The 26,195-nt window shown below is 39.6% G+C and overlaps 1 protein-coding gene across 1 annotated transcript in view; it reads left to right on the top strand.

Moving 5' to 3' along the window:
* CADPS2 (calcium dependent secretion activator 2) overlaps positions 1–26,195 on the top strand; it is a gene marked incomplete at its 5' end in the record, with an annotated part of 600,328 nt that overhangs the window by 447,063 nt on the left and 127,070 nt on the right. Inside the window, 2 exons of the mRNA XM_019543957.1 lie at positions 4,279–4,415; positions 8,206–8,393. Of these exons, the coding sequence (XP_019399502.1) occupies positions 4,279–4,415; positions 8,206–8,393 (325 nt within the window). The remainder of the gene's footprint in view (positions 1–4,278; positions 4,416–8,205; positions 8,394–26,195) is intronic.

Genomic DNA, 26,195 nt, shown 5'->3' with positions numbered 1-26,195 from the left:
GAGCAATGAGAGACTTATACATGCTCAGGGAGAATGGACTGTTTTAAGATCTTTATTTGTTAGGCACTAGAAAGACTATTGCACATGTGTAAACTGAGATTTTTTAGAAGGTTTGTCTCTTCCTTAATTTCAGTAGATTTTCATAAAAAAGAAAAAACAACATCCATTCACAAAGGCTGCTCCTCTGCTAAACATCATGTCTGTGCTCCACAGTAGTTTAACTAGCAGTGGGCGAGTGGGGCACCATTCCTGGATGCCAACTTAGGAGGGATGTCACCTCTACAGAATTTGTATCCTGGCAGGAGAAGCAGCCCTACGTCATTCCACTTGCAGCAGTAGCAGGATGCCCAAACACTGTGCTGCAAAGCTGGGGCAAGCAGACCATGCAGCAGCAGCAGCTGGGGACTGTGTTTGAGTCGCCAGCATAGGTAAAACTCCTGAAACCCAGTTCCCACCCCTGCTCAGCAGCACCTCCCTTTACCCCCCCACCAGAACCCTCCCTGCTTCTGCACACTCCTCACAACCCTCCACCCCACTGTGCCCACAGAGGTAGCTCAGGGTGCCAGCCCTACTTGTTATGCTTCTGCTGCTCTATAGCAGAAGAAGATATTTTCAAAGAAAAAAACTCTCAGAATGTTTAATATGGGAAGATCTTTGAGGTTTTTCCCTCATCTTGCCCTCAAAAATTACTTGACTCTTTTAAGACTGAAAAATTTCCAAAACATTTTTCCACTTCAAGGCAGGCCACCTAGCATGGAAAATATCAGCCTACTTGTCAGTGTTTGGTAAAGTATATGCAACTGAACACCAACAAGATTCTAGTTTGATTTTTGATACCTGGTATCAGATTAGTAATTATTTTGTGCAAAATGTACTCAAGTATTTTGCATAGTAAATGTAGATGGGAAATTGAAATTTTAAGTCTTTTTAATATCCTAAAAGAGGAAAAATGTTACTGTTAGTTTTAAGAAAAGTGTAATTAGTCTTTTATTTGGATTTGGTACGTTTCCTTTTTTTTATTATTTGCGACCACTTATTTTGTTTACATAAAACAGAAATATTTGTAATCCCTGAAAAGTAATAGCTAGATCTAATTCCCACTGGAATAAACAGGTTTTTCATTGACTTCAGTGGCAGTTGTATCAAACCCTGTGTCCATTAAAATAAACAATTAATCTATTTATAGAACAGAAATTAAACAATTAACCTATTTATAGAATAGAAAATGCATGTTCATTACATGTTGGAATCACCTGAGGTTGATGCAATTTATTTTGCTGGGGTGTGGAGGGCATAAAAAAAATTTTTTAAAGCATGAAAGAAATTTCAGTCCCTTTCACCTCATTTTTCCTCATTTTTTTTTACCCTCCATGAAGTTGAAGTTGATAAGGTAAACAGAAATTAAAATGGAATTGCAATTTTAATCTCATCCTGGTGCTGACAGGATTATATTCAGACTGGCAGATATACCCCAAAATCTAAGATTCATTTCTCTAAGGTTGGAACAAAATATTACTAAAATATGATCCTACTTGCATTTTAAAACCACAGGTATAACACATTATCTTTCTCTGTTAATTTGGGAAAGATTTACTGTTTGTATGTTGTATATTCTATATTCTGCAAATCAACTAGAATATAGTGTTATATAACTTTATTACTACTATTATTTTGTATTTGTCTTTAACTGGCAAAGGTAAGTTTTCTCTTTTTTAAATGACACATAATTATAGGTTTGCCATTAAGTGGTAGATGTCATTACATGACCTGTTTTGATTTGACATTAGCAGCTGAGGGAAGATGACAGTGTTGGTCAGGAGTGGGAATTTCAGTGAGAATCATTTAGATCCATATACCCACAAGCCTATTTTTTTTTCAAAATTATCTACTTTTGTTTGGTTTATATGGATAAGTTAAATACCAACTTATAAGGTATCAGGGTCTGCTATTGCAGCTTTTTTATTGACTTCACTGGACACTTGTGCAAGTATTCAGACTGGATGTTGACTCTAGGCCTCACTGTACACAATACAGAACCTATTGAATTTCAGTGGAATTGTCAAAAGTAATCTAATCTTTTTTTAATTTTTTTTTCAGAAAGAGTAAAAGAAAGTCTTGTACCTGTAATTATGTAGAGAAAAATGAAGCAAGTTTCAGGTTCAGAAAGCTACTGCTATGTGTAATATATGTAATGCAGATCAAAGACACAGTGCAGTGCAAGGCTATTATTATTTCTGTGACTCCATAATATAAAAAAGACTCAGTAAAGCAGATATTTATACAAGAAGTAACATTTACTGTGCAAAAAATATTGTATTAAAATGAACTGAGTGGGAAATCTTTCTAAGAATGTGGGTAAAGTCCTGTCATTATTTACTATTTTGAATCAAATGAAATCTTGGTAATGTGCAATTTTACTTTTCAGATTTATATTTTAAATAAAATTAAACTACCACTTGTAATTAAGCAAAGGTATTTCATGTTACTACACATAAAATAAAGTCTAATACTATACATGAAATAAAGTCTAGTGATTAATGGCAGATTCCTATTATGTTTATGAAACTAATGATAATTTTTAAAAGGACACCTAATCATAAATGCTGCTGCTACTTAAACACTAAGAAATAATATGCTGCTGCTTCCATAGATGATAGTCTCATACCTTAAACCATCAATGCATTGTCACACTGTTTATTTGCTATATCCACCTTGGTGAAATCTGTCACATGGATGTGACTCTTGCTTTGACAATGCAAAGCCAAGTGATATGAATTAGTTTGTGCATCTTTTCAAGATGTGATGCTGCAGATCCTTCAGCTTGAATTAAATAATTCTTCCATCTGCAAATACAGCTGAAAGTTGGACTTGACATGGATCAATATGATCTGGGGCTAAATTTCTAAATGTGACTGATTATGTTAGCATCATGCCTACAGATCAATATTGAGTTTTATTATGAACCTGACTCTATAATTGGGTTTAATCAATAAACTTTTGTCTCCCTTTCTTTAGAAATTTTAGGTTTGTACGTCCAGTTTTTCAAAATTACATTTGGAATACATTTAGGACTGTACTTTTCTAGTAACGAATATAAAAAGACCTATATTTGAATTTAAAGGAACAAAGAGGCTGAGACCCTATTGTAAAGGGAAGTCAATTTTTAAGTTGATAAGACTGTTCACCCCAATATAGTCTATAGAATCTAACAGAGCTAATGTGCTAATACATAACTAGTCCTTTTGGGCACTGTAAGGCTTTTTTCTGTCCATACTTGGTAGATAATTCACATTGAGGACTTTGACAAAACATACCATTAATGAAAGCAATCACTAGAGCTTGTCTTTTGATAAACCCGCGGGGTTCAAAGGCGTTGAAAGATGCAATCTGTGAAGAACAATAAATTTGGGCCTTTGATTGAAGTGCCATTTGGTAGGGTATGTTGTCTCTATGTATTTACACAAAAATACTGCTCCCTTTTTCATTACTCTTTGCTTGGAGGTTGAAGGAGCTCTTTGCCATTACTACATTAAGGTTTGTCTCATTAAAAGCCGAGTACAAAAAGAAGGCTGGAAATGACTTAGCTCAAGTCAACGTGTTCATTTCTGCTCTAGTTTGCCATTTGGGAAGTAGGCTTCTAGCCATGATGAATGTTTTCTATTAGTGGTACCTTTGATCTCTATAGATGTATTCTTTCAGGCACCAACAAATAAATGCACAAACTTTTACTTACAGTGTAAGAAAGCTATTTTCTTAGTATTCTTACAGAAATGAGATAGAGGGCCTGAGAAAAATAAGAAATCATTGGAATAAATAGCTTATACTCTTGAATTTGTTTTATAATTTTACAGTGTTTGTAAAGTGATCCAGTAGAAAAAGCACATAGAATGATGTTAAATATACTGTCTTAAATTTGCAGTTGACTTTCTAAATTGTCATTTTGGTTAAGGGTTTATATAGGCTCATAACTATGTCATGTATGTTTGGTAGGAGTAAAACAAGGGGGAAAAGACTGAGTTGCCCACAAATGACATTATAAATTTCACCTATTTGTTCATTGATGCAAATTTGATGGTGATAAACATTTTAAAAGGCAGTTCAGTAAAACTAGTTGCTAGATTAATTTAAAATAAGATTCTATAATTGTAGTCACTTACAAGTACCTGCTGATATGATTTAACCCTCAAACTTAAATGTTTTCCAAAATATTCTTTACTTTGTGAAAACCCTATAAAAGAATATACATATGCACATATGTTTTCTTCTTTCTGTGGACAGATGCAGATCGTGGTCAGAAACATGGTATGGATGAGTTTATTTCTGCTAATCCCTGCAAATTTGACCATGCTTCCCTCTTTAGACTGCTTCAAAGGCAGACCTTGGATCATAGATTGAATGATTCCTATTCTTGTTTGGTGAGTAAAGATTGAAATAAAAGAAATGAAAAAGTGAGAAATAGTTGTTACAAAGTAGTCTTTTCTTCCTGACTCATTCAATAACTGTGCTTGTAGTTGGGATAAAGGATTCCAATCGATTGGCTTCAAATTTGAAAATTATACACTTGAAGACTACTGCTGTGCCACTCAATAGAGAAGCAAATAGACTCAAACTGACTCTGAACCATAGTTTATCAGCTCCTCTAGGGAGGGCTGAATAAAAACAGAAGGCTTTAATAAAGATTGAAACCTCTGTGGTAGGATTTACTAACACCTGTACAGGCATTTTAAGGTACAAATTCAGCTTGCCAGATGTCAGACATTATGTCATCTATCTTGCAATTCTCTCTTCTGTTTGAGCTAGGGAAGTAAAAAAAACAAAAGAAAAGAATCAAAACCATGGGGGGTGGGGAGGGAGGGACAAGGGCAAATAGAATTGTTGTGTTTGTATTCAGCTGAGTCAACGTTGGCTCTATAAGCATAAATCCTGTAGGAATTATATGCAACCACGCATAGTTTGAAAAAATGCTTATTAGACAAGGAAGTGGGTAAAGTGTGATTGGTATACAAAATGAATGCTTTTCATACCTAAAGGTATGTTATAAACACAGATTTAAATAGAGGCTTTCAAACTTCATTCTCATTTCCAATTTTGTTCATTATACACTGCCTTTTGCCTCTGATTTTTCTGCTTGAAGAAGGAGAGAGCCTGCTTATGACTTTATTTGACATAGAAAAAACTTTTTAAAAAAATTCATGGAAACTAGTGACTTACACAGGTGTAAAACTGGTAGGGGTAACATTAGACATGCCCTTAACATCCTGATGTTATGTTTGTAATGGTTTAGCATCAGGAATTGTAATCTGTTAGTTAAAGCATCACAACCAATGTTTTCAAATCAAGCAGCACACAGTCTTCAAAACTGCAGCTCTAACAAGTAAATAAAACAGGGGGCAGTTGTGGGGGGAGCAAGCATACAACTAGTAAAAAAATTGTTTTGGTGATTGTACTTTTTTTTTTAACTTGATAATTGAACGGTGTTTGCTTCCTTTAAAAAACTCATTAAATTATTGGCATCTTTAGTATTGCACTGGATAAGTATGTTCGAAAAAGTTAAAGGACTTATTTTTGTGTCTATGAGTTCTGCTCTGAATCAAAGGAAAGGCCTGAAGGTATGTTTGTACAAAGTAATTGGCACTCAAAGAGAAAATGGTTAGCTTTCTAACAGTGCATCAGGGTCAAAATCGTTTTTATAATAACAATATAGTAAGGCACTTAATATAACCTTGAAATCAGGAACTTTTAAGAGAGGTGATATGGAATATACAGTGTTATAGCAATCACAAAGCAACTGCATTTCTTATTGGGTTTTTTTATTTTAGCTTTTGATAAACAAAATGGACATGAATAATGTTCTATGTGGGGGTTTTGGAAATAAAAGATAAACTACTTGGTAACTACATTTTTTAGAAAAAATGGAGAATGCTAGCATGGGTGCAGCTTATATGGGAATAACTAGTTGTATTTTTAGTTGCTCCATGCTAAACATTTCAATTTGCATAAACTGCAGACATTTTAAAAAGTAGGTGTATCATTAAATTTCAGTAAATTAAAATATAATCACGCAGACATAACTTCAACACAGATCTAAATTTTAATTTTAAATAATAAGAACTAAATATAGTCTTTGATTAAAATTATCAACTGCCCTAAAAATCTTTAATTTCCCACCCTTGTAAACAGTGGGGAGCTTTTTTTGCAATTACACAATAAATAAAAAATGATTACCAAAAATTACCTACTTGCCTAATACTACATAGGGTAAAACTGTTTGCATAATTGTGTAAATGTACATATGTGATATGTGTGGGGGTCACATGTTATGTAAAGATATTCATCTTGCAACATTTTCATTAAAGGGATATGCAAGGTTCATATGCAAGGTTTAAACACATAAATGACAGTCCTACAACTTGCAGATCTGTTACTGATATAAAAATTATATAGTAGTTTTTCTAATGATTTACTGCTTTCTGAACAGATAAACAGAATTGTGTTAATCTGTTTTGCTATATTAATATTAATTACATTTTTTTACTAAATTGTGGACGTGTGTAATTAACTTTAAATTTGTTAATATATTAATAAAGCATTGACTGGGTAACATTTTCATGAATAAGGGTTTATTGTATCTATGGATACATTTTATCATGTGGATTCAAATAAATGTCTCTTATAATATAACTTTCTGGAGGATACTATATCCTCTTTCATGCAAAAACTATTTACTCATATTTTTACATTGGAGTGATACATTTTTAGGTTTCCTTTAGAAACAATAAAGTCATCTTCTGAGCCCATTGAAGGCAATGGGAAGATTCCTATTGACTTCAGTAGGCTCTGGAGCAAGTTATAATGCTTTTTGAGAATGGTTTTGTGAGAACTGTGGGATTCTCTGAGACAGTGTTCCTAAATTATAGCCAAGAGACAGACTGAAAATACAAAAGCAAAATCCTTGATGGCATAACTCTTATCTTGGGTGCTGCTGTGCAAAAAATATTTATGATTTTGGGGGGGGAGGGTAGAGTGAAGAACCTTCCTAAGATTTTTGTTTCTATTTCATATAAATGATAAACATCTTTGCCCATAAAAGTATTTTTGTTTTTTTGGAAGTATTAAAAAGTTCTTTACATTCTATAGAAATGCAATTATTTAATGAGACCCAATGGTGCAATGAAGCATTGGTTATTTGAGGAGGGATATTTTCTTTGTTCCTCAAGTTGTTTTCGTATAATTATATGTTCTGCAATAATCTCTTTTAATAAGTATGGAAGAAATTCATATCACAGTCAAAAGTTCCTGTTAAAAATGGCAATAACTTTCATTTCTGTCTTCATCCAGCCCTGTGTGTGTACCTCTCATCCTTTTTTCTTTTTTAACTTTAGTACAGCCTCCTTTATCAAAATTTGAGGATGGCAATTTTTTTCTGAATTTGAAGTTTTCATTTTCTCAAGGAATTTTAAACTGAAAGATGTCCTCCTTGCCTCCCTCAGGTTATGCTATTCTAGGTCACCCTCTCAAGTTTATTTGCAAACAAGCTTTTGGCATTCCTATCTAATTAATGCACTAGCATACCTATTCATAATTTAAAGTCAGATTCTCTTCATCTTGCCCACAAGAATAGTCTCAAAATGCTTGGCTGTGTGTCTCGTGAATAAATACACATGTTAAAAAAATGTTATGCACAAATAGATTACATAAGAAAGATGGATAAAAAGTCAAATTTATGGTTCAGTTCTCAGATTAAGGGTGCAGTCACATAGAATTATCCATCTGAAACTGTCTCTTAACCATATTTCCAAAGACAGTAAATCTTATTTTTATTTGTTTTTGTTTATCATTATTTATATTAATAAAACCATGCATTTAAATCATTTATTTAATGCATTGTGTAATTTGTTAGATTTTTTTATATGTTTAGATCTTGCACAACATCTTTAGACTGTGTGGTTTTTAGTGGTAGCAGGCTGAAGAACTGCAAAAAGTTACTCCACAGCAGTTATTGAGTAGGCTGCTATGTCCTATACTTCAATACGTTTCTAACATTATTAACATTAAGGCGATTATAAATGGAATATGAGTGTTTATCTTGTATGCATAAAATATAATTTTTCTCTTCTCCATTCTTTGTTGGGTTGATTTTAAAACTTTGCAATTATAAGCAATGCATTTTATTAAAATAACGTTTTTTTTTCCCTTCTTTTCCAGGGTTGGTTTAGCCCAGGCCAAGTCTTTGTGTTAGATGAATACTGTGCTCGTTATGGTGTGAGAGGCTGTCACCGCCATCTCTGCTATCTTAATGAATTGATTGAACATTCAGAAAATGGTGCTGTCATTGACCCAACCTTGCTCCATTACAGCTTTGCTTTCTGTGCTTCTCATGTTCATGGCAACAGGTAATTTAACATGCAAATATATAGTAAAATTAATTAAGTTTGGGTAAGGGGAAGAAGAGAGCATTTTTGCTTAGGTCTCTGTACTCAGCAGATAGCGAAGTTGAATACTTGAAGTGAACAAAGAGATCAGTTTATAAAAAGCTTCTGCAGAGTGGTTCTGGGGATTTTATAGAACTGTTCATAGAAAATATCTTTTCAATGTATTGACATGTTGTTAAGCATTTGTTCCCATGCATTGTGTCAAGGAACAGCACAAGGAAAAAACGTATCTTGTTAGTTGAAAAAGAAAAGGCCTTCTGCACTACCCCTCTTGTATTGTGCTAGTAAGCTGGTGTTTTGATTATATGTTCTGAACAATCCTGCAATGCAAGTAAAACAAACTACATGTTGACAACTGGTCTTTATTTTACTGAATTTTTCCTGCAGAAGTTGCAGAAAAACAAGACACTATGGATGTGGTTTATCTGGACCACAATTTTATTAACTCATCCCATCCAGTGCACTTCATCCTTCCTTTATAACTTATTCCACCAGGTGGAGAAGTCATTCCACCAGACCCTGTTAGCTTGGTCTCAGCATTGGTTGTGGGGCTTCATTACACTCCCCTTATATGAGAGTTAAAGGGCTGAGGAAAAACTGTTATCCTCACTGTATGAGACATTAGAAGTAACAGCCTTCCTTCTTTAAATGATGTCTTGGACTAATCCTGTTCCAATTCCAGTTTTTCATGGAACTGGAGTCCCTGATGAGCAGTTACCTTTTATAGGCATCTTGTGTGACAATTTGACTTTTACGAGCTTATCTACCCACTGATATCTTGGGCTGCTCGTGCCTATAGTAATCTCCTGAAATCTGGTCCTATTCTAATCCCAAACCTAGGTGGAAATGATATAAAATATAATATAATATAAAATAGAAAGCATTTACATGTCCACTTACAGATAGTGTGGTAGCCAAGAGACTTACGTTTCACCCTTATGTTCAATCATTGAGCCGCAAAGCCCCCTTCCCTACTCCTTGAGGCCATAAGGAGAGGAAGAGGAAGCAACCCTTTAAGGGACCACAGTTTTTGGTTTCTCTGCTGGCCCAGATAAAGCTTCCCCACCTCTGAGGCAGTGGGTTGGGAATCTATGACCTGAGGACTTGTGAAAGGGAATCAGGGAGTCAGGGGAAAGGAGATCTTGGTTGCAAAGTACAAAATGGTAAAACCTTAAAATCTTAGATGTTCTCCAGCTTTCTTAACTTGCATTCTGATAAGGTGAATGGATTTTTCTACACTTTATGTGGTAACCTAGTTTGTAAGTCATTCTTCCCTTGTTCGTAAAGATCCTGCCACATTTGTATACATTCCATACTGAAGTACAGTTCTTTGTAGTTTTCTTTCTAGCCTTTTTATTATTGGTTTTGAACCTAAGAAGACAAACATTCAATGATAATTGCTCAAACTTTTCTCAAGAATTCAAAAGAAAAAGATATTTCTTTTTATTTCATAACTTAAGTGAAGGACAACAGTGCATACAATATGTGGAAAAATCTCAGGGAGCACATCATTTTACCCGGTGGTAAGCACTCTGTATGTATTCCTTCTATTCCTTCTGTACAAATACATACTCTTTGAATATGAGTGTTTTTAGGAATAAAAGAAGAGTGTTGAACAGAGAGGGTCTGACTAGTACTGAGACATTGTAAAAAAGAGAGAGAGAAAAGAATGAGGAAGAAAGAAGAAAAGTAAGTCAAGGACAAAAACAGACACACATACACACAGATAATACAGCCACTCATTCATCTACAGTACCACTAAGGAATGGCAGGAAGGGAAAAAAAGAATTTCACAAACAATACATGATAGGCCAAAGTTCTAGGCTGATATGTGATGTTATACATTTTAGTTTTATAAGTCATGCTGTGGAGGAGAAAGACTGCAGCACCAACACAAAGAGTTTTGTGGCCCAATTAAATGGTATGGACATGATGGATAAGAAGTGTATTCAGGATTTTTTTTTCTGGTTCGGAGGGCCATCTTAGGCCTTCTACTAGCCTGACAAAGACCATCTAAGGTATATGAGCTTTAGAGTGCAGGGTATGTAGAAGTACCAGTCATAACTGTGGTTGGTATACAAAGTAATCCCTGTTTCTTTTAATCACTAGTTTATTTCAGAGTAGGAGACAACCTTAGTGACATCAGTCAAATGATCAGATGAAGATGTGTCTTTTCTTCAGGATTTATAACATCTATTGCATTATGATGTGTGTATATATATGTATACTTATAGGGGGAGCGTGTGTATAAATCTCTGCTTCAAAAACAGAAGTGTAAAAGGAATCATTGCTGCGTTCCATGAGCTACCTTACTAAGAGATGATGACAGCTTTCCTGTAATTAAAATTTAGCCTTTACAGCAAAGTGAATTAAATATAGAAACAGATAAACCTTAAGCAGTAATTACAAGCAAGTATTGTAAAGAATATAATATATGTGGTGACCAAGCATTGAGCTAAGCTACTCTTCATATATAGTTCAAGTATAGTAACCTACCACACTATGTGCAATACTTCTATGTAGGAGCAAATTTTTTACCATCCTTCTCAGTTAGTTTAAATGATATTCAAAGATTAGAATGATATTACCTCTGTATAATTATGAGGCACTAATTAATAACAGCTTCTGTGTATGTATTATGGGAAGTAACCCCTTAGGCACATACACACATGGAGGCACGTGCGCTTGCAGCACCTCAGATAGCAGAGCTGGAGATTTGTGCCTCAGCACACATGTCTGAACATGCACTTTGATGTGGGGCAAGTTGTGCCATTGTGAGGCAAGTTGTTTGTTATGGGACAAGTTGTGCTTATTGTGGTGGCCTGCTTTGAACTGTCAACGCATGTCCTCCTGGCTCCAAATGGTCAGGAGGTCAGCCACCTTGTTTGCCCTCCAGCTGGGTCCCTGGTTCCAGCCCTGGGTAGGTTCCTCTGCCTGGGTCCTGTCACTTGCCTCACCAGCAGGGCTCCTGGTGTTCCCTGTTTCAAAATTGCTAATGCTCTGTTAAAAAAAAAAAATTCCAAATTCACTCTTTAAAATTCCCAAAACTCCATGTTCCTCCACGATTAAAACAAAATACGACTATATATATTTATATATATTTATTTGTGTGTGTGTGTGTGTACGTGTAAATATGTGTGTGTGTGTGTGTGTGTGTGTGTGTGTGTGTGTGTATAAAATACAGAGAGAGAGAGAGATCATTTGGGCAATGTTTTATTGATATATTTACAATTTTAAAGCAATTAGGAAGCCTACCAGTGCATTTATTATTGTAATAAAGTAAATTCTAACTATCTGTATGCTTTGGTGTTTGCTTTGGTTTTTTAGCATGTGTATCTGATGCTGTCTGTTTACAAGTTTTGTCCATGCAGGCAGAAGTGGGTATCAGCAGCCTCTCTATTACCATGCTAACCCTACACTGCAGGGTCTTTCACAGGGTTATAAAACTTTATATGAACAGGGAACAATTGCACATTATTGATCTTGCTTTATATACCCCCTTTGCTTTGCAATAAATGTGTGGTGAGTTTAGATTCAGGCTGCCTTACCTATCCATGTGGCCTTCCCTTTATACTGAAATGCTTGTTTTAGGATGGGATCTGGATGAAATAGTAGAGTGCTATAACTGTGGGTAGCAGGCTGGAAGACCCAGTCAGGAAGCACAGGGATTCCAAAAATATGGCTTTGGCCTCTAACATATGAGCTGAAATTTTATGTACTCCTCGATAAGAAGCTCCTTTTGCTTGTGGTTTGTTCAGGATAAATCTTATGTCAAACAAGATTTAATTTTGTGAAAAGCAAAAGCAATGAAGCGTCTTCTCCATGCTTATACCAGTGATGGGGCGTGGGTTTTACTTGTCATTCCTACACATGATTCCCTTGTCCCCAGGTCTGCAGAAGTATAGAAGCGGAAAAGGATTCTAGTGGTGGGGGGGCACATGCCATTAGGCTCAATTGTCTGGTGGGTGCAACTGCTAGGTATATATGGAGAAAAAAATCAAGCAGTATAAAATGGTAAGGAAGAGAAGTGGTTTAAGTATGGAGAAAACTATTCTCTTTGTGCACAGAAAGGGAAAATTTTTATTTTAAACTCTGCTTTTACTTCTAAAAGTGGGAAAAGCCTAATCCAAAAGCCTACTTGCATCAGTGAAGTCAAATTTTCTCAATACTCAATGCTAATATTAATACCAATACTAATATTGATACTCAGTATTAGGCCATTTGTGTTTGTTCTGAGATTGTGAAGTTCTTACAGAATCACGCTTGTCACACAATGGCTTCAAGAAAAGAAACATTAAAATCTGATTGATCTTCATTTGGCAGGGCAGGGTACTACCACAACGTTAGCAAATTGATCACATTTTTAAAAAAGTTAAGAACTTCTTTTATTGTGCATAACAAATCATTGTTGTGCTATTCAACAAACATCTCCAAATTGACTGCAGAAAATTTCTGCACTGTGGGGTATTCTCCTAAGGCCATCCAAATAAATGTTAGATTTTAAATAGATAAGCCTGCACTTCATATATTATGAACGCAACACAAACAGAAGTCATGTACATAACAGCCAATTGTATATAATTCCAGAATTAGACCCTAGTTCTTAATAAGTATATATAAAAATATGATATTCTCACTAAGAACATTTAGAAACAGATGAACATAATTAATGTATTTGTATTATTAGTGATATAAACAATTGAGATCCTAGAATTGAATTGAATTGAACTCCCTATCTAGAGTGAGAGTCCAGTGTAATAATAACTTGTAGCTCTTCTCTAATACTTTAAATCTATAACTCTCACTCAAAGCATTTTAGAAAGGTAAGTTTCTCTCACTTGTCATAAGGAAACTGAGGTACAAGTATATTAAGGAACTTATCCAAGCTGAGATAGGAAGCCAGTGGCAGAGTTGGGTAGAAAATTGTTATTAAAAAGTAAAGGGAACATATTTTAATGACTTTAAAAAAAATAATAATTTTCTTTACTTGACCCTCATAGACCTTTATATATATACAGTGTAAGTAATGAAAAATATATACCCACTCTACTGCTACTAATGAATAGAATTTTCTGTATTGTTTAACTCCTGAAAATAATATAAGAGGACTTCTGGCTTTTATTACTCTCCATGAAAGAATGTGAACCAGCATGGCATTGGGATGTATAATGTAAAGGGTTTTTTGTTTGTTTTTTGTTCTTTCTTATTATCAGACAGGTAACATTGAGTTATAATTATATCTAAATACCAAATACTGTGAGCCAGATAGTGGCCTTGCTTGGTGAAATAATAATTGTTGCTAAATCAGTCTGAATCCACTAATTCTTCCCCCTCAAATGAAGAAAGAAAACCACCATCCCTGGATGCACTTCATCCTGCCTAAGTGCAAGGGAATTTTACTGTATTTCTCTCTTCATTTCCTCTTCACAATCTGCTTTCTTTCTAGACTACTCTAATTTGGGTGCTCCCCATCAAAATCACTATCTCACAAGTAATTTCTTGTCACTGCTGTTATTCCTAAGTAAATGGGTTGAATATGTAAATGTACTATATTCATTTCAGCCTGAACAACAGCAGTTGGTGTTAAACACAGGTAAGAGACTATTGTTTTCTTCCTCTTCCTCTTCACTTATTTCTGGTTCTCATGCTGTGACTTCCCATTCTGCCCCTTTTGTTCTGAAATGGATGCTGGTGGGAAATACATGAAGTGCAAAGTGACTTCTTTCACCTACTGAGCTACAGACTGTATTGAAAAATTCAAAATTCAAAAATACCTCCTATTGGGCCTCTGTCTCTCTCCAGAGAGGAAGGTGATGTAGCATGCATTCCTTCTATGTGAAGGTGAAAAGCCTCTCATGAGGCTCTGTCTGTGACAACAAACTTTGTAGCTTCTTTCTATTTTCTGTTTGATACTTTTTGATAAATTGAATGAATCTATCACTGCTGAACGTGACTAGCTTCAAGAATAGTTTATGAATATGTAGGAAAATTGCAGGTCTGTCGTTCAAAAAGAATATCATGGAAAACTCGGAGAATTGTGGGAGAGATACCATAACCAGTCAGGCTCTGAGGGTGGCCATGTTGTGCTCTCTACCTAGTAGCTGCCTGGCTCCTCTCTGCCAGTTTTGTGCCCTCTCTGACCTCTCAGGGGTCCACCATGCTGTGTCACCTGCCACATCTTTGTGTTGAAGTTAAACAGGCAGGCTTTGCCCTTAGAGATCATTGGACTCTGGACACCCTTTCTGCCCAGCTTCTCTTCAGGCTCGACTGAGCCTGCTCAATTCAGAGCCATGTTGCACTGCACAGCCTCTCTGCCTTAAGGCCATTACCTTGGAGGGGCCCGAAGACCTTAACCCTTTGTCCGGGCTGCAACCTTCCCAGCTTTGGTCCTCTTATTCTGGCTGCATTTCTCAGCCAAGGTCCACTGTCCTGACCCTTGGCTTATGGGCCTCAACCCTGGTCTTGTCCTCTCAAGCTGTGGGCCCCACAGCCCTGTCCCTTATGACAGCCCCCTAGGGTACCCAACCCAGGCCAGGCTGCTCTCATTCTTCTCTGTTTCCCTGAGGATCTCTGACCCAGGCAAGGCTCTAAGTTGGGTGCACCACCGGCACCCCTGTGCCCTCCATACTACCCCATAGCCACAACTCAGTCCTCCAGACTTAGATTTAAACACAACACAAATACAAGCAAACCCGTTTGAAACTAAACTCTACCCTTGCTCTGGGTCAGTGCCCCACCACAAGCCATGCTTCCCCTTTGGGTATCTCCATCTAGTTCCCTTGGGTAGCTTGAGTGTCCATTGTCCTGTTTTCTGAAGCCCATCTCTCTCAGAAATTCTGTATCTTGCAGTGCCAGCCTGCCCGCCTTGCTCTAGACACTGGCCTTAAATGCCCCTAGAAATGTATTTGGTAACAGTGTTGGTCTGAGACAAAAAAAAAACCCGCAAAACTCTAGAATTCTTGGTTCAGAGATGATACCTTTTATTAGAACAACTAAGAAATCACAAAAAAAATCTTTTTTTGCAAACTTTCAGGCACACACGCCCTTCCTCAGACTCAGGGCAAATACCTATGGGGACTTTTTACCATCTTTAATTTTCCCTAAGTCTGAGGAAGGTCATGCATGCCCATAAGCTTGAAGAAAAAGATTTTTTTTTTTTTTTTGGTGATTTCTTAGTTGGTCTAAAAAAAATCATCTCTGAACAAAGAGTTCTAGAGTTTTCCATTTCTTGTATGCCCCTAAGCACTGCCCCTTCTGGTCAGGTGGCTACTGACCCACCCACAGGTTTTTCATAGATTATAGTCGGAAGGGACCCAATGGATCATCATGTCCAACCCCCTGCCCCTGGCAAGAAAGAGGACTCAGGTCAGACAACCCCAGCCACATGATTGTCAAGCCTCCTCTTGAAGACCTCCAAGTTAGGTGACAGCACCACTTCTCTTGGAAGTCCATTCCAGACTCTGGCCACCCGTATTGTAAAAAATTTCTTCCTAACGTCCAACCTAAATCTGCTCTCCACTAGTTTGCACCCATTATTCCTAGTTACTCCCTAGGGCGTTCTGGAAAACAGCGCATTCCCAATTCCCTGCTGTCATCCCCTGATAAATTTATAGGCCACAAGGTCACCCCTCAGCCGTCTTTTGTATAGACTGAAGAGATCCAGATCTCTCAACCTGTCCTCGTAGGGTCTTTTACGGAGACGATTAATCATGCAGGTGGCCCTCCTCTGACCCCTTTCCAGATCCTCCATGTCTCTCTTGAAGTGCAGCGCCCAAAACCAGACACAGTACTCCAACTGTGACCTGACTGGTGCATAGCGGAGGAGCATCACCTCCCTCAATCTGTTGGTCATGCATCTGCTAATACACGTCAAGGTGCAATTGACTTTGTTGATGGCCTCGTTGCACTACCGACTCTGAGCTTCTGAGGAGGACATCCCTGAGCCTGTAGGTTTGCTAGGGATTCCTCCTTCCTAGGTGGAGTACCTTATGCTTATCTTTGTTGAATTACGTTCCGCCCATTGATCTAACCTGTCAAGGTCGGGCTGTAACTGCTCCCTGCCCTCCTGTGTATTAACTTTGCCCCATAATTCTGTATCATCTGCGAAATTGGAGAGGGTGCTCAACACACACTTGTCCAAATCACTGATGAAGATATTAAATAATTCCAGCCCAAGGACCAAACTCTGTGGGATCCCACTGCCCACCTCCTTCCAGGTTGAAAGTGACCCATCAACCACCACTCTCCCGAAGCCAGTTAGCCATCCACCTGACTGTGTAGGCATCCGCTCCACACCCCGTTAGCTTCCCTATGAGACTAGGATGTGAAACTGAGTCAAAGGCCTTCCTAAAATCCAGATAGATGACATTGACCTCCGCTCCTTTGTCAAGGCAGTGTGTAATCTGGTCATAAAAGACTTTAAGGTTTGTCAGGCAGGATCTACCTGCGATGAACCCGTGCTGGTTTCCATTCAGTGTCATTTCTCCTGCTGGGCTTCTACAAATACGCTCTTTGATGATTTTTTTAGTATTTTCCCAGGGATAGAGGTAAGACTGACTGGCCTAAAGTTACCCGGCTCCTCCCTTCTCCCCTTCTTAAAAAAGGGTACCACATTGGCCTTTTTCTAGTCCTCAGGGACCTGTCCAGAGCACCATGAGAGCTCAAACAGCTGTGCCAGCAGCTCAGCAATGACGCTGGCCAATTCCTTCAGCACCCGTGGATAGAGGTCATCCGGGCTGGCTGACTTGTACCCATCCAGCCCTTCTAAGTGCTCCTTAACTAAGTCAGCACTAACCTTTAACTAAGTTAGTTAAGTGCTCTTTAACTAAGTCAGGTGTTCCCCCTTGGCTTAAAGTCTGTCCTGCCCTCTGCCACCAGCCCACACAGCAAGCTTTAGCCCATTGCATTCTCCAGTTAAAATGACAGAAGCCTTTGGCTCTCTGTCACACATATTCCATTAGCCAACCTTCTGTGTAGATATTTTCCTAGTTCCCCTTTCCTGGATTCCTTATACATTTAACTAACAGGGCCTGTACACTGGACATCTCAAACTTTCTCCTGAAATGATTATCTATAACAAATTTAAACATAATATTATAGATCCAGAAACTCAGAAGGTTCAACACATACTTAAAACTGATCTTTATGTGGCATAGAGGAAGATTTTGTCCATTTACTTTATTTGCTGTCAGACCAACCTGATGGCCTTCTATGACCAGGTTGCAAAATCCTTAGACGCAGGGATAGCAGTGGACGTAGTCTTTCTGGACTTTAGGAAGGCCTTCGACACAGTCTCTCACTCCATTCTCATTAAAAAACTGGGAGACTGGTGTCAACGTCTACACAGTCAAATGGGTCGCTAACTGGCTGGAGGGCTGCACCCAGAAGGTGGTGGTGGACGGGGCATTTTCAACTCGGAGGGATGTGGGCAGTGGGGTCCCCCAGGGCTCGGTCGTCAGGCATGCACTTTTCAACATCTTCATCAGTGACTTGGACGAGGGGATAAAAAGCACCCTGTTCAGATTTGCTGATGACACTAAAATGTGGGGGGAAGTGGGCACACTAGAAGGGAGGAATAGGCTGCAATCAGACAGGTTACAGGAGTGGGTGGATGAGAACAGGATGGGATTCAACACTGACAAGTGCCAGGTGATGTACCTGGGGAGGAAAAACCAGCAGCATACCTACAGGCTGGGGAACTCCCTTGTCATTAGTGCAGAGGTAGAAAAGGATCTTGGAGTCATTACTGATTCCAAGATGAACATGGGCCAACAAGGTGAGGACGTGGTCAGGAAGGCTAACTGCACCCTGTCAGGCATCCACAGATGCATCATGAGCAGGTCCAAGGAGGTGATCCTCCCCCTCTATGCAACACTGGTCAGGCCGCAGCTGGAGTACTGCATCCAGTTCTAGGTGCTGCACTTCAGGAGGGATGTGGACAACATGGAGAGGGTCCAGAGGAGGGCCATTCGCATGATCAAGGGGCAGCATGGCAGGCCGTACAAGGAGAGGCTAAGGGACCTGAACCTGTTCAGCCTCCACAAGAGAAGGCTGAGGGGGGATCTAGTGGCTGTTTACAAACTAGTCAGGGGGAACCAGCAGGCATTGGGGGAGTCCCTGTTCCCCCGAGCACCACCAGGAGTGACTAGAAATAACTGTGACAAGCTGGCAGAGGGTAGTTTCAGACTAGACATCAGAAGGCGCTACTTCTCTGTCAGGGCAGCTAGGATCTGGAAGCAGCTTCCAAGAGAAGTGGTGCTGGCTCCTACCCTGGGGGTCTTTAAGAGGAGGCTAAACAAACACCTTGCTGGGGTTGTTAGACCCCAGTACTTTTTCCTGCCAAGGCAGGAGGTCGGACTTGATGGTCTCTTCCGACCCTACTAACTATGAAATTAGCAAAACCTTAAGATAGACATTTCTACTCAGTAGAGGTAGGCTCCTTCTCAGCGGAATTATCTCCCTTGGCATCGATTACACTGTTCAAATCATTGCTAATGTATCCATTAATCCTAAAGATGCTGCTTTTGTACTGAGCATCTTGGTCAGTTTCTATCATGTAGGCTCTTGAGTAGCTGAATAACAAAGGTAGTTTTTAATATTTCTAAATTCCATTTTACTGGAACTTGGGTAAGTTTCAAGCTTCTTTACAATAGCTAAAGGAAGACAATTTACCTCTGAGTTTGGGTGAATTATTGTAATCTGTCAATCTGTCAGCAACGATGTTGCATTTATTCAGTAATGAAACAAAAGGTCTGAGATAGGATCTTTTATATTATGATTTTCTTCACATTTTGTGTTGCTTTCCTTCTCCGTCTATTTCAGTGGGAACAATGTGCCTGAAAACAATATACTTGAAAACATACTGTTCTTCAGCAACTTAGCAGAGATAGCAAAGAGAGATCAGTGAAAGTTTTCTCCCAAATGTTGAAATGAGCTTTTAGCTTTTGTTTGGCATGTGATCTGATCTTGGGGGTCTGATTGAGAGGCAGAATTTTCAGAAATCTGTAAAGATAGTCAGCAACTGTTGAACAGTTAAGTCCCTGTTCTTCATATAAAGGTAATGCTATTCTTTTCCACAGCCCACTGTTGTACTGTTGGTGTAAAAACTTTTTTCAGTTTCTTTATGTTCATTCTGGGTTTCAGATACTGTCCTGATTCTGCTGACTACGCCATCCTACCAAGTTCTTTCTTACTTTGGAAACCACAGAACTAGCAACCTTCATGTTATGCCGAGTTCATAGGGTATAGCTTTCTCATATCTTGTCCTCATGCTTCTTCAGGCAGTTCATTTTTACTGAACATAATCCCAACTCCTGTGTGCGGTTTCTGTCAATTGCCAGGATTTGTTCTAGAAAACACTTTGTAGTGGTGTCAAATACCTGCTTGCTACCTTTCTTTTAATACAGCTTCAGAGTTGTATAGAAGAATTTCACTGGAGTGAGCAGCTGAACTGAGATCAAAGCCACCACCATGACCACTGGACCAGCTTTCCTTCAGTTCAGCAGTTGGCAGCTTTTCAGAGCCTCAGGCCAGAAAAACCTCTCTGACGTGGGCTGGTGTTCTGATGCAAATATTTCTGCCACAAGCTTTTCACTTCCACTGTTCCCCCAACTATCCCTCCCCCGCTCCCAGCGGTAGTGCAGCTGCAGCTTCTTACTAAGCCTGTGTGAAACAGCAAGTATTCACTTTGGATTCAGATTCAGCCGATTTAGAGGGCCAGTGATTCAATTCAAAATTCAAATCACTGTCCCAATTCGATTTGGCTGAATTGGATCCGAAGGCTTGGTGCCACTTCGGAGATTCAGCCATAGACTAAACAGGCAGCAGTCCTCAAGACACTGGACACAGCTGGCTGCCTCCAGTTGGTAAGTCTGTTGTGGTGGGCTTAGGGGGAGGGAAGGGGCATGGGGGAGGCAAATCAATGCCCCCACAATGAGAGAAGGATTGGGGCTGGACAAACTATCCAGCTGGGGTTGGGGGAGGGAGGGCGCAGGATGCAGTTACAGCAGCTCTGGCAGCAGGGGCTATCCCCTGCTGCTGCTTGTCCAGCCAGTGTGATGGGGCACGGGATGCAGGTGTGGCAGTGCTGGGAGCAGGGGCTGTGCCCTGCTGCCACTTGCCCCCTTCCACCCAAAGTGAGCTGCACCTACATTGCGCCCTCCCTCCCCACGCCCTGGCTAGCCAAGCAGCAGCAGGGCATAGCCCCCTCTTCCAGCGCTGCTGCACCTGCATCCTGCACCCCATTGCTCCCCTCCCCAAATCCCTCACCCCCCTGCCCTAGTTGGGCAGCTTGTCCCAACCCTAATCCCTCCCTCGCTGTGGGGGCATTGATCTGTGTCCTCCCATGCCCTTTCCATAGTTTCATAGCTGGTAGGGTCAGAAGGGACCTGAGCAGATCATCAAACAAATCTCGAGTACTGAGGGAATTGGCTGAGGTCATTGTGGGACCCCTGGCACGGCTGTACGAGCACCCATGGTGCTCTGGTGTGGTGCCAGAGGACTGGAAGAGGGCTAATGTGGTTCCCATCTTCAAAAAGGGGAGGAAGGAGGACCCAGGGAACTATAGGCCAGTTAGTCTTACCTCAATCCTGGGCAAGGTTTTTGAGAGAATTATTCTGGTACATGTCTATGAGGAGCCAGCAGGGGAGATTATGCTTAGGGGCAACCAACACAGGTTCATTAGAGGCAGGTCCTGTCAGACCAACCTGGTGGCCTTCTGTGACTAGATCCATGGCAGGAAAGAAAGCTGGGGTCAAATGACCTCAGCTAGGTGTCTATCTAGCCTCCTTTTGAAGACCCCCAAAGTAGGAGCGTGTATAACTTCCCTTGGAAGTTGGTTCCAGATCCTAGCCGCCCTGACTGTGAAGTAGTGCCTCATGATATTTAGCTTGAATCTACTCTCAGTCAACTTATGGCCATTTTTCCTTGTTACTCCTGCTAGTGCTCGGGGAAACAGGTACTCTCCCATTGCCTGCTGGTCCCCCTTGGGCAGTTTATAGACAGCCACTAGATTCCCCCTCAGCCTTCTCTTGTGGAAGCTGAACAGGTTCAGGTCCCATAGCCTCTCCTTGTAGGGCCTGTCCTGCTGCCCCCTGATCATGTGAGTGGCTGTCCTCTGGACCCTCTTGATGCTGTACACATCCCTCCTGAAGTGTGGCACCTAGAACTGGACGCAGTACTCCAACTGTGGCCTGACCAATGCTGAATAGAGGGGTAGGATCACCTCCTTGGACCTGCTTATGATGCATCTGTAGATGCATGACAGGGTGCAGTTAGCCTCCCTGATTGCGTCCTCACCTTGTCGGCCCATGTTCATCTTGAAACACAGTAATGACTCCAAGATTCTTTTCTACCTCTGCTCTGATGAGAAGGGAGTTCCCCAGCCTGTAGGTATGCTGCTGGTTCTTCCTCCCCAGGTGCGGTACCTTGGGCTTGTCCATATTGAAATCCATCCTATTCTCATCCACCCACCGCTGTAATCTGTCCAGATCTAGTTGTAGCCTGTCCCTCTCCTCTAGCATGCCTACTTCTCCCCACATCTTAGCATCATCTGCAAATTTGAACAAGGTGCTTTTCACCTGCTCGTCCAAGTCACTGATGAAGATGTTGAAAAGTGCAGGCCCAAGGACCGAGCCCTGGAGAACCCCACTGCCCACATCCCTCCAGGTCAAAAATGTCCTGTCCACCACCACTGTCTGGGTGCAGCCCTCCAGCCAATTTGTGACCCATCTGACCATGTAGGCATCAGCACCACAGTCGCCTAATTTTTTAATGAGAATGGGGTGAGAGACAGTGTCAAAGGCCTTCCTAAAGCCCAGAAAGACTACATCCACTACAACACCTGCGTCTAAGGATTTTGTGACCTGGATTTTCCCTCTCCCCACCACATCAGACTTACCAGCTGGAGGCAGCTATGTCCCTCATCTTTGCGGACTGCTGCCTATTTAATCTATGGCTGAATCTCCGAATCAGGCCGAATCTTTTCCGAATCAATTTGGAGGCTTCTGATTTGATTCAGACCTTTTAATTGGTCTCCTGATTCAATTTGGATTTGGAGATTCAGCCACCGAATCTCCTGCAAATCGAATTGGCTACCAAAGCTTTGCACAGCCCTACTTCTTACCACCTGGCTCTAGTGCAGACACTAGTCAAATCAAGGCTGCCAAAACCCTCTAGTTCCAGGGGTCAGATGCGGCAGCTGTACCTGTGGGTTCTGATCCATGGGCCTTATGTTACCGATACCTGCTTTAGATGATATAAAGTGATTGGCAAATGACTCGCACTGAAGACAGTGCACAGCAGCCTGTTGGTGAAAGTGGTGCTCTAAAAGGCTATGAAAAAGATCAGGTTTCCAGTAGTTCCTCAGTGTAATTGCTTTCTAGGGGCTCAGCCTCAATGGAAGAGTGAAGAGACCTAGCTGGCTTCTTTCTTTTAACAAAGTGAATGAAAAGAAAGAACTACTATTATTGTCCCTGCTGTTGCTGTTGTTGTTGTTTAAATGTATATCTTATCAAGAAAATTTCACTTGAAAAAAAACTTACCCTTTATCACACTTGCTCATTAAAATAAAGCTAAAACATGACTTCCATCTTTGAGTCGCAGAGTAAAAATCTGTCCTTACTGCAATATTTACAGCTACACATTTTTCAATAAAGTGAGCCAGATCTTCCCTGGAAAAGAGAGAAATTGTCAGCGAACTACATATTCACAAGAAACAAAAATATACTAGATCTAATTCTGTATGTGTGATGTGGCAGTTGCCTCCTTAGATGGTAAAGTGGCAGCTGGTGATACTTTGTTGTAATGAAGCTCTCTATGCATTTTATAGTTTGTCTTGATTATTTTGTACCTACATAGAGCCTGCCTCCCTGAAAACATATGCCCTATGTAAAAGTTTTGTTGGGTTTTTTTTTAAACACATGCTTAACCTTTCATCAAAAAGATGTTAATGAGTCGCATCTAAAATGTACACCTAAAAAGATCATGAAATTGACATGGCCTATCCTCCTAATCCATTTTATAGGCCTCTAAAATCGGTGTTTTTCTTTCACTTGTGAAAATAGAGGGTATGACCTGTAAGCAGATGTAGGATCAGGTTGAGAAGCACATGCAGCAGAAGGCTCTATTGTACAAATTTTCTTTTGTAGGAATGTTTAAAGAATAGTTAATATAAATACTAAAATGCCTAGTCTTCAAGTGCCTGCTGGATAAAGCAGCCCATAAATGCCACACTGTAATTTGCCCTCTTCCTTTTCTAATTAAAAGAAGGTCCACTGTGCCTACTCTTAAGCTAAGCATCCAAATGCTTGCTTTTTATTAAGTTCCTCTCACTTTTTTTCTCAGATTTTGGTCAAAGTTTTCATTAACACTGTTGTACTTTAAAAGAAAATTCAGATTTTAGAAACTTGTGATATAAACAACAGACCAGAATTGGTCAGAATTGTGGTTTGTCAGAATTGTAGTTTGCTTATTTTTTCTTTTTAAAAAAGGAAATTTGCATTTTTAACATGCAGATTTAAGAACTGCAATCATTTGTGACAATTAATTAATCAATACATGCTTTTTGAGTAGTGAGGCTTTCAAGAAATTTTTTTCTTGCAAGGTTCCCCCCCTCCCCCCCCGAAATGTTAAAAATTGTTGCAAATGTCAAATAGCAGGCTTTAGTTAAATATATACAAATTGTTTTTCACTTTATTTTCTTTTTCTGGTACTTTTTTTGTTAATCCTGTCCATCCAAGTGAATGAAGATTCAAGTACCAAATTGTACATTCCTTTTTCATCTTGCTTTTTCTGTATTCACCTTTTTAAAGTTAAATTACTGTAACTCTTTGTACAGTTTGCTTCTGTTTATAAGGACACCATTTGCCCTGTAAACCAGTATCACTTAACACTGGTATAAACCTCACCCATAATCCGCTGAAAACAGACAGATTCATACCTAGTAAGCTTGTTGGCCAGAAGAGCCAAAGATTAAAAGTCCTACATGGTCTCACTTACTGCAGTTCAGACTTCTTCAAAGAGAGTCTTTAACTTATATTTATTATATTTATTTATATTTAATTTAGATTATAAATCAGAATTACAGTGAAGACATTCAACATCCTATTACAGGATTGCACCAAATGGGAAAGATAAGGGTTGAATAAATATTGGGACTTGAGCCAAGTCTACCACCTATTCAGTTCACTTTCTAAAAAGGTTGTCATGTACATGGGCAACAATTAGTCATATTGTCAAAATACGAGTTCTTATGAGTAAAGGAGTATTCCTCATTAGCAATGCAGCTATTAATTCCCACTAGACTTTGCTAACTAGAATGAATATGAAGCCAATGTGCAGTAATACCTCAAATCTCTCAGTGTATCTAGAACCAGTGGGAAGAAAAATTCTTAAAGCATGACCATGAGCAACATGATATCTGTGCCTGCCAGGTATGAGATTGTTTCCACAAAAGCAGATAGTCCAGTCCAGATTCAGTCCTCTTAAGACAGAATGTTTTCAACACTGAGTGAAGTCTATTTGATTCTAAGTGCCAATACCCTCCATTCACCAAGCTCAGCAGCAATTGCAATGAATGGGATTTTGTCATCGTTGTTTCCAAAAATGAAAAAAAGTACATCCTGCTCCATCTTTATGGGAAGAAGTTGTTTAAATGGTAGAGAAATGTAGCTGACCATAGAATGGACCATCAACTGTACACAGCAGTGAATCTGGATCAGCAAAAAGTAGGAAGTAGCATCAGCAAAGAGCTCACTGTATTTACACGTGACAACTGAAACCAGAACTCTCAGAGCTGAACCAATGGCAAAGGGTGGTATGGCCACACACACACCTGCGTCTGCTGCTGGCTATATAGCAGTCTTCCTTAGATATGGCCAAAGCTTACTTGAAGCCTTCATTTTCCCTAGATAGATGTATGAAAGAGGTTCTAACCTTCAGTAGGAAAACAGAACTTTTATTTCAAATGAAAATATCAAAACTATCTCTGGGTGATAGGAGAGATCATTAATTCTGTTTTTAGTTCCAAAATGGTTCTTAGGCAATTTGTGGAGTTTTGTAATCCCAGAAGTCCAATGAGAAGCAAATGTTTACTTCTAGCAGAACAGAATGCATGTGGATGAAAGGTGAAAGATTCAACACTGATACAGAGATTGGGGATTCATTATAGGCCACCAAATAAGGAAGGAGAGGTGTGGATGAAGCACTTTTCAAGCAGGTGACAAATCTGTCTGAAAGCTATGGGTTGGTACTGATGGGAGACTTCTGTTTTCCAGACATCTGCTGAAACAATGCAGTCAAATGTAAAATGTCAAGCTAGTTCCTAACTTAGTGTGGAGGATATATTTCTATTTCAGAAGGTAGAGGATACAACTAAGGGATCATCTATCTTGGATATTGCCCTTACCAATAGGGAAGAACTGGTGAAGTATGGGAAAGTGATGGGTAACTTGGGAGGAAGTGATCAGGATGTGATAAAATCACAGATCCTGAGACAGGGAAAGCATGAATAAAGATCTACCTAAATAGCAGAAGTCTAGGGCGCAACAGCCCCTCTTATTCTTTTTGCTGTCTCCCCTCCCTCCCTCCCCCCGACACCCTCCACTGCTAAGCAGCCAAGAGGCAATTAATGCTAGTTTTTGCCTGTCAGCCACTCAGCAGCTGTGGGGGTGCACAGGGAAAGAGCAAGATTAAAGGTGCTGCTGCACCATTAACTTCTGCCGTGATTTAGGTAGGTCCTAAGCATGAGGTCATTAAAACTAGGAC

Source organism: Crocodylus porosus, unplaced genomic scaffold (assembly GCF_001723895.1).
Source record: "Crocodylus porosus isolate Cpor-Errol unplaced genomic scaffold, CroPor_comp1, whole genome shotgun sequence".
NCBI lineage: Eukaryota > Metazoa > Chordata > Crocodylia > Crocodylidae > Crocodylus > Crocodylus porosus.
This window is presented reverse-complemented; position numbering and strand designations above follow the sequence as displayed.